This window comes from Diceros bicornis, chromosome 22, assembly GCF_020826845.1.
Source record: "Diceros bicornis minor isolate mBicDic1 chromosome 22, mDicBic1.mat.cur, whole genome shotgun sequence".
NCBI classification, from domain to species: domain Eukaryota; kingdom Metazoa; phylum Chordata; class Mammalia; order Perissodactyla; family Rhinocerotidae; genus Diceros; species Diceros bicornis.
In genome coordinates, this window is record NC_080761.1 from 17,777,500 (window position 1) to 17,797,300 (window position 19,801).

General features: G+C 39.8%; 1 protein-coding gene across 3 annotated transcripts in view; it reads right to left on the reverse strand.

Moving 5' to 3' along the window:
* The window catches only part of PCSK5 (proprotein convertase subtilisin/kexin type 5), a 448,916-nt gene that overhangs the window by 100,354 nt on the left and 328,761 nt on the right, over window positions 1–19,801 (reverse strand). For all 3 annotated transcript variants that reach the window (XM_058565628.1, XM_058565627.1, XM_058565629.1), the window contains exons 22-24: window positions 16,914–17,050; window positions 11,396–11,602; window positions 9,904–9,972 (exon numbers count right to left, since the gene is read on the reverse strand). In XM_058565628.1, coding sequence (XP_058421611.1) covers window positions 9,904–9,972; window positions 11,396–11,602; window positions 16,914–17,050 — 413 coding nt within the window. The remainder of the gene's footprint in view (window positions 1–9,903; window positions 9,973–11,395; window positions 11,603–16,913; window positions 17,051–19,801) is intronic.

The following is a 19,801-nucleotide window of genomic DNA, read 5'->3' on the forward strand; positions in this document are numbered from 1 at the left end:
CATCTGTCGGTGGAGATGAGGGTAGCTAACCACCTGGGTCATGCACTAAGGTCGGCTGGACAGTGAGCGATTCACAGGTTACTGGAAAGAAGGTCCTTTATGAATGCTGAGTTTCACTTTTCAATCAGCAACTTCTTTCCAATTTAAAGGAGAGACCAGGCTTGTATAAATTTTATTCTGCAATGCCTTTGGTTTGGAAGGTACCAAAACTGTTTGATGTTGTTCTTATTCGCCTGAAAGTTTGTGGAAAAGGTCCAATGGGAGATCTGGATAAATAGTGATCTGTGACTACAATATTTGATTTGAAAAACCCTGTATGTCTGCCCCATTGGAAGACTAAAATGTGAACTTCATGTCTCAGATGTCTGAATATTTTTTTTCTTCTATGAACAAGGTCTCACTCCTTAATAGAAAGATAGAGTAACAAGAGTAAATGAGGTTGGTTCTCTAATTCCTGGAGCTGAAGCTTGAATTTAACATGGGTCAGGGTGGAGAGAGCTCACCTCATCTTCGCGTGGAGGAGAGAGCAGTGTCTCCTGCCAATCATACCTTTATAATGGGACCCACTTTCCCAGAGAGCAAAAGAGTTCCTTGTGGAAGTGAATGAAATTGAAGGGAGGTGAAATGGTAGGGGGGATTCCAGAACTACTTGAAAACGTGCCTGTCTACTCTCTCAGTCTTGCTGTTAGGAGGATTCCCCTATTTGCTCCGTCTATGTCAGAACATTCCGGATGTAGGTCCTGAAGGTTGACAACTTCAGGTGAAGAGTCATGCAAATTGATTTGGCTGATTCAGTCATCCAAATCAATTTGCATGCCTATTACGAACAGTTTCACTGTTCGACTGGTAAATTCAGTTATGTCATCAGGCATAAAGTTGTAGCCAAATGAAGTATAGCGGTTATTGTGTGTAGGACTGAGGAAAGGAGCAGAAAATAAACTTTTATTTTATCATTTTTTTTCTTTTTTTATTATTTTTGTGTGTGTGTGAGGAAGATTAGCCGTGAGCTAACATCTGTTGCCAATCCTCTTCTTTTTTTGCTGAGGAAGATTGGCCCTGGGCTAACATCTGTGCCCATCTTCCTTTGCTTTATATGTGGGATGCTTGCCACAGCATGGCTTGACAAGCGGTGGGTCAGTCCACACCCGGGATCCAAACCTGAGAACCCCAAGCCACCAAAGTGGAGCATGCGAACTTAACCACTACGCCACCAGGCCTGCCCCTATTTTATCTTTTTATTATTGCATAAAGCATAATACTGTTTGCTCTAGAATTAGAAAAGAAGAACTTTGGGTGGTATAGATAGAATAGCCACAAAGCACATGGGTTTTGGTCTTGGGCTATCCAGAATCAAGTCCTGGTTCTAACAGTTATCAGCTCTGTGACCTTATGCAAGTTGCTTAACTGTTCTGAGTTTAATTTCTGTGTCTGCAAAATGAGAACAATAATTACATCTACTCCTTAGAGTTAAATGAAGTAATACACTTAAAGAACTTAGCACAACACCTGGAACATTAGTAAGTGTTCAATAAATGCTAGGATTAGGTTACTGTTATAGCTGTACTATGTAGAGATGGGAAAGGGGCATTAATAGGTCCATTCTAATGTTGTATTTTTCTAAGTCAAATTTATTAAAATATAATTTTCATAGTGTAATATTTTTCCTTTTTAGGTGTACAATTCTATGAATTTTGACAAATGCATACAGTCACATAATCACCCCCAACAATCAACATATAGGACATTTCTGATAAATAAATGAAAAGCAATAGGATATATTGGAGTATAGGAGGAAGCCATTTGGTGTAAAGCTAATTTGACCTGACCTTGTTTTTCCAAAAGGGCCTGACATGGCCTGTTGAGCATGCATTGCACATCTGCTCTATACATTTACTATGCCCCAAAGACGAGAATCATGCCCTTAAAGATAGTGATGTAGTTTCCTCCCATATTGGCATTTCTTTAAGGATAAGCATCTCTTCCTGGAAACTAAGGATTAATTACTGACCTGCTGCACTCACCTTGTGACCACTGACCTGCTGTGCTAGCTGAGCATCTAGTGACAGCAGTAAAAGAGATATTCCTGTCATATCTGTATGTGCTCTTTGTTCTAAGACGATATATAATCACTCTGTACACCCCACTTCTTTGGTGCCCTTCTTTCCTTGGGGAAGGAAAGCCCCCAGCTATACTCCTCAGACCTGGTTCATAATAAACTCACCCCAATTTTGATTTATAGATTGATTGTGGATTATTTGCATTGACATCTTCAACACCCCAAAGAGTTCCTTCATGCTCTTTATTATTGTAATAACATGATTATTATTATCTGAAGTCCGTAATGTATCAGATTTCCTGAGTTTTTACCTAGGGTCTTTTTTCTGTCCCAGGATCCCATCCAGGATACCACATTACATTTAGCTGTCAAGACTCCTTAGCCTCCTCTTGGCTGTGACAGTTTCTCATACTTCACTTGTTTGACAGCCTTGACAGTTTTGAGGAGTCTAATCAGGTATTTTATAAAATATCCCTCTATTGGGATTTGTCTGATGTTTTTCTGATGATTAGACTGGGGTTATGGGTTTTGGGGTGGAAGACCACAGAGGTAAAGTGCCTTTATCGTCAGATCACATGAAAGGTACAGGCTATTAATATGATTTATAACTGCTAATATTGACCTTGATCCCCTGGAGGAGGTAGTGCTTGTCAGGTTTCTCCACTGTGAAGTTTTTCTCTGCTCCTCCCTTTCACACTGTGCTCTTGGAAGGAAGTCACTGTGTGCAACCTACACTTAAGGAGTAGGGAGTTATGCTCCACTCCCTGGAGGGAGGAGTGCTGAATAAGTGATTTGGAATTCTTTTGCACTGAAGATTTGTCTCTTCTCCCCAATTTACTTACTTATTCAACCATTTGTTTATTTATATCTGTATGAACTCATGGATTTTTATTTTAAACTTTGGGTTATAAGCTAATACTGTTTTATTTACATTATTGCCCAAATTGTTCCATCTTTGGCTATTGGGACCTCTTTCAGTTGTCCCCTATGTCCCTTTAACCAGATTATTGTGGGGTTTTTTCCTTTGAGCACTTCCTTACTTTCTGTTACTATAAGATGCTACAGGCTTATCTTGTATATTTCCCACCCCAAGGATCCCTGGTATTGGAGAATCAGCCCATTCTCCAGGGAGCCCTGGTATTAGAGAATGGTAATAGAAACTAAGATCTGGGCACTAGGTGTGCTTATTGCTACTGGGGTATTGTTGCTTCTAGGCCCTCTCAGCTGGCAGAGCATGAAGTATTTTTTTTCCTCCAACTTTAAAAAAATTTTCAAACCTCCAGAAGGGTTGAAATAGTACTGCAATGAACAACTTTGTGTGCTTCACCTAGATCCTTTGTGTTCTGAATCATTTGAAAGTAAGTTGTAGACATCGCAACATTTCATCCCTAAATACTTTTTCATGCATCTTCTAAGCAAAGGACCTGCTCCTACTCAATACAACACAGTTACCACATCTGAGGGAACGTTAATTCAGCAATATTATCCAATTTTATTCAAATATTTCTAATTGTCCCAAAATATCTTTTAAAGCTTTTATAATCCAGGGTCTAGTAAATATTTACGCATTTTCCTGGTTGTTTTTGCTCTTTATTCTCTTTTACTTCTCCCCCTTACTTTTTTTTTTCATTATATCAATTTTTTTTTAAGCGTACAGGTCAGTTGTCTTATAGATATCTTGCATTCTGGATTTATCTTATAATTGCCTTCAGACTAAATAAGAGTTTGTCAACCTCAGCATTGACATTTGGGACCAGGTAATTCTTTGTTGAGAGGGGCTGTCCTGTGCATTATAGGATGTAACAACCCCCAGTCATGACGATCAAAAATGTCTAAAACATTGACAAATGTCCCCTACTGTTATAATCACCTCCAGTTGAGAGTCATTGGTCTAGACACTTTTGTCAAGGATACTAGGTGAGGTTGTGTACTTGTTAATGTATCACATCAGGAAACACATGATATCACATTGTGTGGAATGAGTGATTGTAATGCTGATTGTATTAACTTGGTTAAATTGGTAACCAGAAAATCTCTCCATTGTAATTAACTATTAGTTATGGAAGTACTTTGAGTCTGTGTGATTATCCTGTTCCTGAACAATTTTCCACCTCATTATTTTAGCATCCACTGATAATTCTCCCTGAGTCAATACACTAGAGGATGTAAAATGATGATTTTCTAATTCTTTCCTTGCATATACACCAGCTGAAAATTTTCTGTAAAGAACTTTTCTATTTATTCTATTTTCCCTCCCTCTTCTTTTCTCTCTTCTTTAAATATCACTATTGATACATGGATTATTTTTATTAATTAAATTGTAATTCTTCATCATCAATAATTTTTGATGTTCGCATTATCCCAAATTGGTCAGTTCCCACTGGAATTGGCCCATTCACACTAATTACTGTGTCATTTGTTATGAAAATGTAATCTTTTATGTGGTTCAAGTCAAAACTATGTAAAAAGATACACCTGGAGAGGTCTCACACCTATCCCCTTTACCCCTTTCATTATAGGAAACCATTTTCATTAGTTTCTGGTTTATCCTTTCTATATTAAAAAATAAGTAAAAAATGTATACACACACGTATACTTTATTTCACCATTTTTCCTACCCAAAATGTAGCATACTATGCACATTTTTGAGCACCTCGCCTTCTACTTAACAGTATATCATGAAATCACTATCAGTTCACATAGACCTTCTTTGCTTTTTTTTTGCTTTTTTATGACTGCATAGTACTCCGTTGTGTATGTGTACTTACTTTATTCAACCAGTCTTCCATAAGTAAGCATTTAGGATGTTTTAAATAGTTTACTACCACAGATAATGCCACAATGAATAACACTGTGAATATGCTGTTTTGAATTTGTGTATGTGTATCCTCAGGATAAATTTCTAGAAGAGTTGTTGTGGGGTCAAAGGGTAAATACATATGTAATTGTGTTATATACCACCAAATTTCCTTCAACAGTGGTTGTACCATTTTGTCTTTCCACCAGAAATAAATAAGAGTGTTTGTTTTCCTACAGCCTTGACTGTAGAGTGTGCTATAAGCTTTTGAATTTTTGCCAGTCTGATAGGTGAGAAATGGTATGCCACTGTAGTTTTAACTTGCATTTCTCATATAATGAACAAGGTTAAACATCTTTTCTTATGCTTAAGGGCATTTTTTCCACTTGATTTTTAAAACCTAGCTCTTTCTTCATAATTTCCTGCCTGTTACCTTCGATCAGGCTCCTGTTACTTCACACTCAGATTTCTGAAATAGTCTTCTAGCTGGTTCCTTTGCCTACCCCCTCTCTTCCTTTCAATTACCCTGAACACAGTTAACACAGTAACCAAATTAGTCTTCTTAAAACACTTTCTCAAAACATTCTCTCTTTTTTTTTTAAAAGAACCATCAATTATTCCCTCTTAGCCACAGAATATTTTTAAACTCATGAGTCTAGAATTCAAGATAAGGTTTTCAACCACTTCTCTAAACTTCCCTCTGCCCATTCCCTTAGATTTACTTCTTCCTTCTGCAATATTGGTACATTTAGTGTTCTGAAATCCAGGGCAGAAAGTGTCCCCTCCAGCCCTGTCTTCCTGCCACTGTCCAGGTCAAAAGTCCCTCTGTGCTGCAGCCCTGCCCTCTCATCTGACTACATTCCATTCAAACTCCAAGGCTCGTCTCAAGTCCCGTCTCTTGGAAGCCTCCCTTGACCACTTCGGTGCCCAAGGGTTCCTTCCTTTTCTAAATTCTGTTGGTATAAATGTTTGTCCCCTTATTTAACACAATTTTTATGGCATTTTTCTTTTATTGCAAGTACTTAGAAATTTTAAATCTGTGTATATTTTTCCTCAAGAGTAGGGATGATAGCCATTTTAATGAGCGAATATTAATGGATTTTTATCATCCACTTCTGAGCCAAGATAAAGGCACATTAACCTCTATTTTATTGACAAGGTGAGGAAGAGATCTTATGCAATTTGATTAAAATCAATTATTAAGTCAATGGCGATGTAAGTAAGGGCCCCAAATCTTAAGTTATAGTCAAATGTCATACCTGTTACTACATTCCCCAAACTAAAAACAAAAGTGCCTCAAAACATTAGATAAAAATGACTCCATTTATTTATCCTCTCAATTAATGAAGAAATATAATTTAGAACACTTAGATTTATCTCAGTTAAAATTTCCATTCAAGATATTGGTTAGAAGGACAAAGAATTTGGCATCAAATCCTCTTGGAACAAAACAGTATTATATAAAATGCTATCTGTTTGTTTTCAGCTTGATAAAGAAGAGAAATCTAACAGAGAATATGTTGGTGGCTGCCAGAGGCAGGGGATGCAGGAGTGGGCAAAATGGGTGGAGGTGGTCAAAAAGCACAAACTTCTAGTTATAAAATAAATCCTGAGGATGTAAAATACAGTGTGATGATTATAGTTAATAACACCGTATTGCATATTTGAAAATTGCTGAGACGATCTTAAAAGTTCTCATCACAAGAAAATTTGATAACTATGTGAGGTGATAGATATTAACTAGACTTATTGTGGTGATCATTTTGCAATATATACAAATATCAAATCATTATGTTGTACACTTGAAACTAATATAATGTTATATGTCAATTATACCCCAATAAAAAAAAGAAGAGGAGAAATCTAACCCCCTATTAATAAAAACATCCCTGTTTCATCCTAGAATATAAAATTCAATATTTTCCTCATGATACAACAGTCACTTTTCAGTCATGTGTTTCCTTTTCTGTCCCCTTTCTGGTCATCTTTCCTTGGAATAACAAATAGCTCCCTCCAGGAACTAGACAAGATCAGAGTCAGTCTTGAGTTTGAGTTCTTCCTTATTGGGGGTAAAAGATCTTAATCTATAGTTACACTAAATATCTGGAAAGGAATAAGAAACAGAAAAAAATCTCACTATTTCCAACAACTAATTATTACATGGTGTAGAGAAAATGTCTCAAAGTGACTGATATCACTTTTCTCTAACTCCTCGAGAAATCATCTATCTCTGGTTCAAAGATGAATCTATGTCATTAAAATTGGATGAAGCTGAGTTCTCTCCAAAGGGTGATGTCCCTTCTCACAAAAATAACCTCAGGAAAATCTATGACATATTATTCGTATTTTTTAAAATTTGTATTCATATCTTATTAAAATTATGAAATTTAATAAACTGTGTCCTCTTCAAATCTCCCTTATAGTTCTAATATTCCGCAAAAAATCATTTATCTCTGTATCATATGATTTCTTTTTCCTTCTTCTTCTCCCATAAACAACATTTCTACATTTATTGTGTGTTTATTATATCCTAGGCGTGCTGCTAGTTCTTGTGGGAGCAGCACATACGAGTCATAGAACTTTTCTCAAGTAGTTTAGTTTCTAGGCAGAAAGATGTGTACGCACCAGATATTACACAAATCAGCTGTAAAAAGTATTATCATTGGCCTACAAACAAGGGGAAACAAGAAAAGAGAGAATTAACTCTCCTGGAGAGATCAAAAAAGGCTTCAGAAATAAGATGATAATTGAGTTCAGCCAAGGCAATCCAAAAATACACAAGTCCAACATACAGAGATTTTATAAACCAAGAGAAATTTTAGAATTTAAAATTAGAATTAGCAGCATTTAGAATGTTCTAGTCACCCTCTCCTGTGATCCCACAGAACTTTGTACCTCTCTCTACTCTGGCAGGTTGCCTTGTAAAAGATTTGATTCCAGGCTGTTACTTGTGACAGCCAGAGAGAGCCTTGCAGTGGGACCCACAGCCATGTCAACTTTGAATTCCCAGTGCCACAGTGAACACTCAACACATTGTAGACAAAGTTTCTTAAAGGAGCGAATGAACTAAATATTTCAATAGCCCTTTGTAAAGTGAATCAAACTTTCTAATTTATCTCTTTTTGCAAGTTGACTCCTTTGGATTTTGAGTCCCCAGATGGCCAAGGTCTGCTATGGAATTCATTTTCCAGTGGCTATACCTCAGTCTTATCTTTAGCTGGGTCAGCTAAGGGAAGGGTGGGCACAATGTAGATCCCTAGTGATCATGGTTGTCACTGTCCCCACCTCCAAGCCAAGAACCTCACTGATCCTGAATGAGTCCACACACATTCCTACACCCCTTTAAACCTGAGAGCCAAAATCTCAGGTTTGAGATTTTATAGACAGACACACACACACACACATCTCCATGATGCACAAAGTTGCTAGTGTGGACACACAACCCACAATAGCAAAGGTGCAAATGGAGACCACAAAAATTAGCTGAGGTGTTAAACCTAATGGGCAAATATGGTCTGAAATGAGCAAAAATGGAAATCAAGATTGTCAAAACATTTATCCTTGCTCCCTGCAAGAAAGACCACCCCCTATCACTTCACAAGAGATACTGGAATTTGCTTATCTTTTAAATTTTAGTGATTTTATTACTTATGTTTAGGTCTATTTTTGCTTTCCAGAAAATTAGCATTTTATCCTTAATTCTCTGACTCTAAATGTTACCCCTTTCTTAAGTCCAATTTCATTATTATATTTTATTTTCCGGTAATATATGCCTCAATTCATAGTAGAAGCCAATGGGGGAATAGTAGTCAAGTTCCTAAAAGCTCTATTTTGTAGTTACAGATATTGTAGAAAATGTATCTTTTCCATATAGAGAGATAGAAAATATATCTATCTTTTGAGACAAAGAGAGATGGTGACAATCCTCAGATAAGTTATAATTCATGTGTAATATTTAAGAATTAAGAAAATCCATTAGGTAAGGCCAATAAAAAGTCTAATCAACCCTGGCACAATCTAACCACTTGCAACTTCATGAGTGCTTCACGAAGCATTGGCTTCACTGCCAGCTTGTTAGAAATGCAAATTCTCTGTCCCCACCCTAGACCAGTGAACTAGAATCTGCCTTTTAACAAATCCCACACATGATTTCTGTGCACATTAAAGTTTTAGAAGCATGAGTTAACCAATCACAGGGCTTCAAGAATACTCCATGAAGAGAAATTATTCCATCCATCTTTAATTAGGTTGAATTTCCTTTCAAAGATCCATAGACCCAAGTGCTAATCATTTTCAATATCTTGCCTAAATTTACATTAACATACCTCCTTGGAACTTGGTAGCCTCCCTGTTTTTCATTTTACATCCAATCCAATGGTGCTGTATGGTACAGACTGCCCCTCTCACCCCCTCCACAGGAGAACCACAAGTGTGTGAGGGGAAGAAAGGAAGAGCCAATGATTTGAATTAGAGAATTAGGTGGAAGACTGACAAGTGCTTCTCATTGTATGATAGAGATTTCAAACTCTACTGTCACCACGTTGCTTTCTTCTGAAAGGATTGTCTTAGGTTCCAAGCAATAGAGTCATTTTTGCAAAGGAAGGTCTCTAAACTCCTGACAAGCTTTTGTGTTTCACATACTGAGTTAGAGTAACTAGACATTTCTTTGCTTGAGTTTATTTCTCTCCCATCATTGTTCATCTTCAAATTTGTCACCTTGAGAAGCTAAGGAGAGGCTGAGTCCCAGGCACCCTGAAACATGGTTGCTGTAGGTATCCCCTGCCAATTAGCTAACAACCAGAGGAAAAGATGCCACTGTGTTTTCCTAAATTTGAGTTTCACAAAGACACGTGACCTATCCATTGCCTCAAAAGGGAGCATCTCTCACTGTGACCCTGTTTGCATGGGAGTGAGCCTACTTAATGGATGTTGATGGTGACACTGATGGTGACACAATGATGAGTCCCTGCTGAAGCAATGACAGCATGAGGATGTGTGGAAAAGGACACAGCTATCTCAACTCTTTAAGTAATAAAGGAAGATGACATACCGAAGCTGCATCCCAGACATCCTTCTTCACAAGGCACGCATTTTTCATAGTCTGGGTCTTGGACTTCACCTACGCAGTGAGAGGAGTGAAAAACACAATCCATTTTAACTGAGTGGAGACACATGAATTGCTATGAAAATATGTGGGTGCATAGCTTATTTTCAAGGAAATCATAGAGCAATTATGAAACCCAAAACCATCCTTGAGCATATATGTATGTGTCACACTCATTTTTATCTCCTTCTGTTAATTGAATAGTTTGGATCAGCTTGATTGGGTACAAATAGAACAAAGTTGTACTACACACCAAGCAACTAGTTTTGAAGTCAAGCTGGTAGGTTTTATTTATTAAATGAATAAGTTCTGCTTCTGGGGATATGGGCTTGGGTATATAAATGATGAACCTCTGTCTCTTTTTATCAGTGCTCCTAAACACTTTTTTTTTTAAGTTTTAGATCCTATAATACACTAGTAAACATTAAGGAGAAAAAGGAGTGACTGTCTTAATTACTTTAGAAACATCTTGGAGCTCTCTTCAGCACCAGACCAGGCATAGTTCTTTTTGGTTTTTTTTGTGTGTGTGTGTGAGCAAGATCAGCCCTGAGCTAACATCCATGCTAATCCTCCTCTTTTTGCTGAGGAAGACCGGCTCTGAGCTAACATCTATTGCCAATCCTCCTCCTTTTTTTTTTTCCCCCAAAGCCCCAGTAGGTAGTTGTATGTCATAGTTGCACATCCTTCTAGTTGTTGTATGTGGGACGCGGCCTCAGCATGGCCGGAGAAGCGGTGCGTTTGTGCGCACCCGGGATCCAAACCCAGGCCGCCAGCAGCGGAGCGTGCACTTAACTGCTAACAGGCATAATTCTTATACAGAGTAGAAAAAGTCAGCAAGATTCTCATATGGAAGAGAACAAAAGCTATAAGTGCTGCTTTTTAATCTCCCTCTTCCCATATAAGACAAGGAATTTGGCAATAACAATAACACATATGATTCACAGAGTATTTTATTATTTCCAAGAAGTTTTATTTAGGAGGGCTGATTTTAATTGGCTTCTCACAGCAACCGTCTTGGTGCTATGCTCCCCTTTTCACAAATGAAGAAACCAAGGCATGGAGAAATTAGATGAATTTTGCCCTGGTCTCATAGCTAGTAATTGGGAAAGAGAAAATAGTTGGCCAGGACTTTTGGATTGTAACTAATTTTCTCTCCACCATACCCTGCCCACAAACCCTGCACTCAAGATCACTTTCTGTGTGATTAGCTGCATTCCTGTGTCCTTGGATTGTGCCTTGGGAAACCCAGAGAAAAGTTGTGTGGGGCAAGAAAGAGGGGCAGCTATTACTGTCCCCACTTGACATATAGAGTCATGTAGAGTCATCTCCAGATGATGACATTAAAGCCAGGAAGACAATTCCAGTCTCCAGGACATCCAGGAGTACAGCTCCTCATGCTGCCTCCTGGTACAGGGCAGTGACCCCAGAGCAGCCTTACCTTGTCCACACTGTAACTTCTGGCAGCTGTGGTTGGTGGGCACCATGATGTAGCCACTCATGCATCGTGTGCAGACGTGTGCACTGTGGCAAAGCTCACAGTTGTCTGGGCAGGGCAGGCAGGCATGCCCCTCAGTAGGGTGGTGGCCCTCTGGGCAGCTCTCCCAACACTCCCCCTGGTACAGGTAGCGCTCTCGGCTGTGCTTATCTGAACAAAAAGAGGGAAAATGTACCAAATTAACCATGAAGCTAATATAATGCAAGATATTTTATTAAAAAATGATATAACCTAGTGCTTTGGCTCCTAGGGGACAAGGAGTATAAGAATGGAGTTAATGAAAAGTACGATATCTGTATACTTCCAGTTGAAAAGTTTTCCTTGTAGGAAATCATTTTCCAATATTTTATATATTTAAGTGAACAGCGATTACTATCCGGGATGTCACTGCAAAAGCACAATCCACACCCTGGGGATAACTCAAGTGAAAATGTGGTTAAGTTTCCCAAGGGCTCCTTTCGGTATGTGTGGAAGCTCATAGATTCGGGGGCTACAGAGATCCCATGAGACTAAACAAATGCCCACTGATAGACACATCTTTGTGACAGTGCAATCTTTTAGAATGATTTTGAATTCTGTTATCAAAATCACAAGCTTGTGTTAACTGTCTAATTGGCACAGCTGCCAGTTCCTATAATGACAGCCTATTGAAGCGTGAGACCCAGCACACCTCTCTGACTCCTTTACAAAAATTCTAATCAATTACGAACTATCACAATTAATGAAAAAGGATTATAACAAGTTACAAAATATATATATATATATATATATATACATGTATATATTTATTTGTATATATAGAATTAAAATAGATGCACCTAGAGGTCTCACACCCCCACACTCCCGGAGCTTTTGTTTGTGCCAAGTGTGTTTAGGGTATACATCTTCTCTGAATCAGGTCTCTCATATGCCCCTGCCTATGAAGAGCAGCCGATCTGTGTCACCCAAAATAACTGGGGTCTAGTGGTCACTCATCATGTGATCCACCACATGAAGATCCAGAACCACTGACCTTCAAGATGCAAGGCTGCTGAATTTACGGATAAAGATAGCACTAACCCCACGCGCAAGTGTAGAAACTGAAAGTCAGTATAATATTAGATTGAACCACATGAAATTGCCAACATTCGACTATTTTTTACCCTTAAAGTCGGCACTCTCAAATGGTCTAACTTAACGTTTCTTATTTAACTAAAGCCCTAGTTCAAATACAATTTAAAGATCACACCCTTGGATTATAGTCTCTGAAGCTACCTCTTTTCTGTTTGTGATTTCATGCCCGAAGTCTGATGGTTCCCGTGGAACAGAGAAAATAAAGAGGGCTTCCATAGAGGTGGTGGAAAAAAGTGTATGCTGTCTCCAAGTTTGAGTTAGAAGGACCTTATCCTCTAAGGGAAGAGTGTTTGGGAGGATGTAATGTGTATTTGGTGATTCTACAGCTGTAGGTCAATGCTGTGGAGCACAAAACCCTGATCTGGTGGAACCTGGAATCTCAGGAGACCACAGTGGCTGAACCTTCCAAGCTATGTTCTTACAAGTGTTCTCAGGCACTTTGTGAAACCCTAGCAAATCCCATTTCCACCAAGACTCATTTAGAAAAGTCCTGTTTTTCAGAGAGCCAAACTTTTCGGATATAAGTAGGAAGACTTGAGGGAGAGCAATTGGAAGCCTCGCCTCTCCTCCATCCAGCAGTGGTGTACATCACCTACACCTTCACATGACATCAACTCAGGATCCAGAGGATGGGGGCAGCCTGGCATACAGTGAGTTCTAAATACATATTTAATGAATGATTGAATGAATGAGTGAGTGAGTGAATTAATATTTGGCAATATTCCTATTTTTCCAACATATCAAACTGGACCAACAATCTTAAAATAAAAATTAACAATGATGGGTTCAGATATCAGAGGAAATGTTCTCCCATCCCATTTTTATTCTTCAGATATGGTTTTATTATTTGGATCCCTTTGGGTATTACAATTTGGATTTGAAGAACAAAGATTTGAAGGGTCTTGGCATTTATTTTATTTTATTATTTTTTGTGTCTGTGTGAGGAGGACTAGCCCTGAGCTAACATCCAATGCCAATCCTCCCTTTTTTTTCTTGAGGAAGGCTGGCCCTGGGCTAACATCCATGCCCATCCTCCTCTACTTTATATGGGACTCCACCACAGCATGGCTTAGCAAGCGGTGCATCGTGTGCGCCCGGGATCTGAACCTGCGAACCCCTGCCACCGCAGCGGAGCGCTCGCACTTAACTGCTGCACCACCGGGCCGGCCCTGGGTCTTGGCATTTAAAATACACGGGCTCTTCAAAAGGAGGTCACTTAGATGCCTTGACCATGGCCAGCTTTTCCCACAGGTTTGGTCTAGGATTATACCAAGATTTGGTCATATTTCTAATAGCCTGAGTAGTATGGCAGCTCACTTAGTTTTGGCTGATAATTTGGATACCCCATTGGTTTAAATAACATGCATAAATTTTTGGCTACTTTCCCAGATCTCAGAATTTAAGTTGTTATAATAAGCTGCAAGAGAAGCTGGTTCTAGTAGTAGACAAGCTGATATTTTTATTAGGTGCCAACCCTTCCATGTGATAATATGAGACAAGAGTTAAAATGCAAGGAACTCCCTAAAGAGGTTCAGATTGGCTTTCATGTATTCTAAAGAGTAATTAACTATTTCCAGAGCATTTCTTGGCAGCTGATTATGTTAGAAGAGAAGGGGGACTGATGTGAAGACAGTGGATGTCTGCAAGAGGAAAGGAAAGTTGAGGGTTGAAGACATGAGGGGAAAAGGATTGCTGGAAAGGATGAGAGAAAGAAAGTCTGAGGGACTCTGAAAATAAACTTGAAGTTTACTTCAACATTTTGCTTACTGTAGCTGTTGTGTGATGGGTAGAATTTAGATTTGTGTCCAGTTTGGTAGAGGATAAATCTGGAAGAGAATTTAAAGTGAATCTTCACAAACACAGCTGGAGATCTGCATTTCTTTGAGGAGTCAGACCTAAATCTTAACATAATGACAATTAAGCAGGAGGGGAAATTTCTACAAACTGATCAGAGAGGCTTATGTGTGTAGATGGGACTCCTTAGCCAGAGGATTTCCAGCCTTTTATTAAAGCCTGTTGATATGGAACTGCATTAATTCAATCATCCATCTTCTTTAGCACTGTCTCATGTATTATAGCTGTGCTAATACATGACCTAGGGACATCGTGCTCTTAGGAGGAGAGAACCCTGCTAATCAGAGCTTCTCAACAATACTCTCTCCAGGAAACCTCCTCTGCTCAGCACAGCTGAAAGTGGTATTTCTTCTCTGACCTGCAGTGGGATCCCTACCATTCATTTGGTTTTTAATATTTTCTTGTTTTATAACACCTGAGGACACACCCCTTTGTCAGACTGTAAACTCCTCGAAGTTCAAGAATCATGCTATCCATGGCAACTATGTATGTATAGTAACTTGTACATGGAAGGGACACAATAAATTTTTGTGAGGATAATGGATTAAACGCATACTTTCCAACAGAAAATACAGTAGAAATGTCAAAGCATTTATGTGTGGATTGGTCCAAGGAGCTGTAGGATGCCTGGAACATTTTAGACATTTGTTTAGCATTCAAGCTACCCCTTATTTTGTACTGTGTATGAAGATTGAGTGTGTTTTAAATGTGAAAGGGATTTTAGATGACATCTTGTCTATGCTCCCCTGTTTTGCAAACAAGGGGAGACTTACAGAGGTGAAGTGACAGGTTTAGTGTCTTCTGGTGCATTAGCAACAAAGTGGGAACTAGAACCCAGGCTTTCTGACTGCGGTCCTGATGTTCTTTCTACGGAACCATTCATACCTTCAGTTATAGTATGGACCTTCCATGTACCAGACGCTGTTCATGTGCTCACAACACAGCAGGAAACAGGTAGAAATCATTCGCTGCTCTTACGGGGCATGGAGTCTTAAGGACAAGACAGATAGCAAGTGGAGGAACCCTGTAAAGGCGGAAGTGCAGGGCTCCAAGTATGTCCATATGAAGGGAGCCTAACTTAGACAAGGAGGCTAGGGCAGCTCTCACTGAGAGAATGACATTGAAACTGAGACCTAAAGGATGACTAGAAAGAGGTCAGGCAGACAAGAGTGGGGGGAACATCTCAAGTGAAGTCTTTGAGGCTAGAGAAACTCAAATGCCCACAGGAGTAAGCAGGTACAAACAATAACAGCAGCAGTAGTAAGAAGAAGAAAAAGAAGAGTTAATATTTATTGAGTGCTTCCTGCATGCCCAGCCCTGTTCTAAGTGCTTTATTATTTTATCTCATTTAATCTCATTTTATTTTCATAATAATCCAAAAAGGAGGCAACCATTAGCACCATTTTATAGATGAGGAAGAAAACAGAATGAACAGGCTAGAGTTAACATTTGATATAGATATACTTTCCTTACATAAGAAACACAAAGAAATAATTTTAATTTATACAAAGAAGGTGTTATCTCCCATTTTTCTGGAAATGCATGATACTCTCAATTTGTTCTTTCTTTTTCTCTGTTTTATTTCAAGCAAGAATTAAGATAAATAATTCTCTTCCACCAGAAAAACCGTGTAAGTATGACGGCAGTGGTAACTAACAGCCTCAGGATCAGTGAGACAACTGGGAGTGGTGGGGACTGCAGAGAAAAGGAAAGCAGCCCCCTCTGGTCTCCAGTTAACCATTTAGAGAATGTAGGCCCAGTGTTGCCAGATCTTCCAAATTTTCAAGAAAAACAAAACACCCAGGTTTTTATTTGAAATTTCCCAATTTGTAAATTTGGTTTAAATTTTAAAAGTATTGTGTAGTTCAAATAAATATGAATCTGTCTCACATGAAGTCAAAGTAGGTAACAGGCACAAGAAGGGATGCTGGAGAGGAATCAAGGGTCAAACTGCAGAGCACCTTTGAGATCATGGAATATAATCCAATGACAGCAGAAACTTTTAGAGTTGTTAAAACTGGGACAGAAAATGTCATATTTGTGTTTTGACATGAGGGCTCTGACAACTTCTAATTAGCAAAGATCAGGGCTGAGGAGACCCTGACACAGCCTCTATCAAGACATTTCTCTTAAAGACTGAATGTGTCTGCCTTAATTTCCTAGTTTTTCACGTTTACCTCAACCAATCTTAGCTTTACTGTCTACCTCATGTCTGCATCATGTTTGCATGCCCTTTCTTTCTCCTTCTCTGGAAAGACATCTCTTAGCTTCTCTCTCACCTCCTCAGGGGCAGCAAGTCTGTGTCCACAACAATGTGAACTTGTGTCCTGACAACAGGCAGAAACTTCAAGGTTGTACATATTCTCTAACAAACAGCTGTCTAATCCCAACCCCTCATCCCCAGAGATAAAGCTTCTGAGTCAAACCAAGTAATGTCCAGCAGGAGAACAGGTTTGAAGCAAGGAAGAACAAGCGAGAAACCAGACTCCCTCACCTACTCCACAGGAGGTGCAGTTGGAAGGCTCATTTCCTTGGCATTCTCGACAGGTGTAGTGGCATGGATGGCATTGGTTCTCAAATTCAAATTTGCCTGAGGAACAGTTCAAAACACAGCGGCCATCATCAAAAATCCTAGAGGAAAAGCAAAAAGTTTGTGAAGGTGACTTTCTGGAATGGCCTTAAGTATCAGAACGTGTGGTGTTCGTGTTTCACTGCATAGACTTGGTTTCGTTTTTCCAGAGACAAGGGGGATGCCTGGGACTGATCATCTTAGAACATGTGGAATATTAGTCACGTACCCATCCTTGGCCAAGGTTTGGACCCAAGAGTAGGCATGCCAGTAACTGACTGGGGATGCAATCCTGATTCTGGTTCCAAACAAGCTAACTGGTGCCTGTAGGGATTAAACCCATTTTCTATGCCCCAGCCACACCCAGCCAACAGTCAGATGGAGGTCTTTGACCTTTCAAGACACTAAATGGGCTTTTGAATCCTGGGGCCTTGGAGAAAATACTCTTCCTTTAGTTATCAGCATGCCTGCACTTTGCAAGAGAAATGTCAACTCCAAGGGCTCTCAAAGGGTAGAACAAAGCACTACCCTGTAGCTCAGGTGCTACTTATAAATCTGGCCTGCGCATATGGCAAGTAATTAACAAACTCTGATTTTGAGTGTCATTTTTGCAAGTGTTTCCTGATGTATAGGATACCATGGTCTCTATTTTCTGACCACATTTGCAATCACCTACAAGGGCACTGCAGATAAGTCAGCACGTGGGCTTCTAAACCCTTGGTTTTATACACATACAATATATATCATAATGTCATAGTTAATATTTTCATAGTTTTGCTTTTTTTCCCTTGCAAAGTAATTCCAAGAATAAATGTGATTAAGTAAATTGTATCCAAGAATTTTTCTCAGAAAAATACAAACTGTTTGCTAAGTGCAAGAGTCAGATAGGTAATGTGAGTTGATGAAGTGAACTGAGAGGCTGCACCCCAGAGTTTCTAATTCAGTTGGTCTTGAGGGGAGAGAGCTGAGAATTTGTATTTTGGCAAGTTCCTGGGTGATGCTCATGCTGCTGTCTAGAGAACACACTTTGAGCACTGCTCCACCTCCTGCACACTGACAGTCTGGATTACTACGGCATTTGCTAAATGATTCCTAAGTAATACAGGTGGTCCAGATTGGTGTCTTGTAGAGCTTCCTTAGAGTAGCAGTTGTGTATCAGTTGTGAGGTTAATTGAGCACGTAGCACACACTGCCCTGAGGGCATAATGCTGGCATCCGGGCCTGGGAGAGCTGAGGGCCTGCAGACAAAGGCTGCCTTCTCTCTCTCCTGCCTCTCTTGCTCACGCTGAACATCGCACAGAAGACCAGGTGTAGGCTTTGAGCAGTTTGTTTCTGGGGTGGCACTGGCTTATCTAAATCCCACTGTTTCCATAGCTAGAGCCAGCCCTACTGGGGAGAGGCATTTCAATCCCAGGTTTGGAGGGAAATGGGGTGGTGACAAGGCATCCTGAGTAGTGTGTTGCTTATAGTCTTCCATCTCCTTCCCACTCTGAAAGTCTGTGTCATTTGCATCTGCTTGGAAACAGAATGGGATTAAAGCCAACAACATAAGACTGACGGCCACCTCGTTCTTGGATTCTCAGCCCCTCAGGTTCTGGTCACCACACCCAGCACCCCTGGAGCTAACAATCCTTTTGGCCCACTGCAGAGTGTGGAGTCCCAGCCCTAAACAGACTCACGCCCATCTGGTTGTCCATGTCCAAACAGATCCCTGCACCATGATGTATAATGAGAAGACTGTGCTCCCAGCCCAGACTTTTAGCTGATGGCACTAATGCCAACCAGGAATATCCCGGCCCCACCCTGGCTCTGGTTTCTGAGCTAGAAGACTTTTCAAGGAATAATTGGGATGTGGCTAGTTAAAAAAACAAAAACAAAACAAAAACCTTTCTTTAAGAAAAACTGCGTAAGAGCTATCTGAGGTTTTTAAACAAGGAAGCTACTCTATGCTCTGCTGAAAAGGAGAATGGGGCATGTTTATTTGTGAGAGTTCGTTTTCTTCCTAAATTCAGTTGGAAAAGGATGGAAAGTACACCATCATTTTGTTCTTTATAGAAATAGATGACAGATTGGTTTAGAGGGAAATTATTTCTCTTGAGAAAAGCAATCTAATACCCTCAATGATAGGAACCATTTAAAACCATCCAGAAACTGGGGGTGTATAGGGTTGAGGCAGATGGTGTAATACTGCCATGTTTATATAGCGAAGGGGCTGCCTTTCTTACTCAAGTGCTTGATTTTAGGAAAGTACAAGCAAATAATTGTGCTTTGTTTAAACCACCTCCCTCCACCTCTACCCTAAGGAAAGCACGGGTGACGTACCCAGTTTTCGTATGAACATGATTCTTTCTAAGGATTGAAAGACAGGGAAACAGTCATGCTTAAGTGAAGGCACTGAATTACATCATCCGCTCCACCACTACCACCCCCCCCCAAGAAAAATTGCTAAGGAACTTGAAGAAAAGTACCATTTCAAGTGGCACAGATTTCCACCCATACCAACAAATCTTCCCTACTGGAGGAGAATACAACTCTGGGCTTCATAGGGCTGATGAAAATTTTCTTTAAAGCGGACTCAAGCCATCTCTGGAACCACCAGTCATCCAATATGTGGATTTCTTTTTTTGTGTGTGTGTGAGGAAGATTAGCCCTGGGCTAACATCCGTGCCCATCTTCCGCTACTTTTTATGTGGGATGCCGCCACAGCATGGCTTGACAAGCAGTGCGTTGGTGCGTGCCCAGGATCTGAACCTGCGAACCCCGGGCCACTGGAGTGGAACACGTGCACTTAACTGCTGTGCCACCAGGACGGC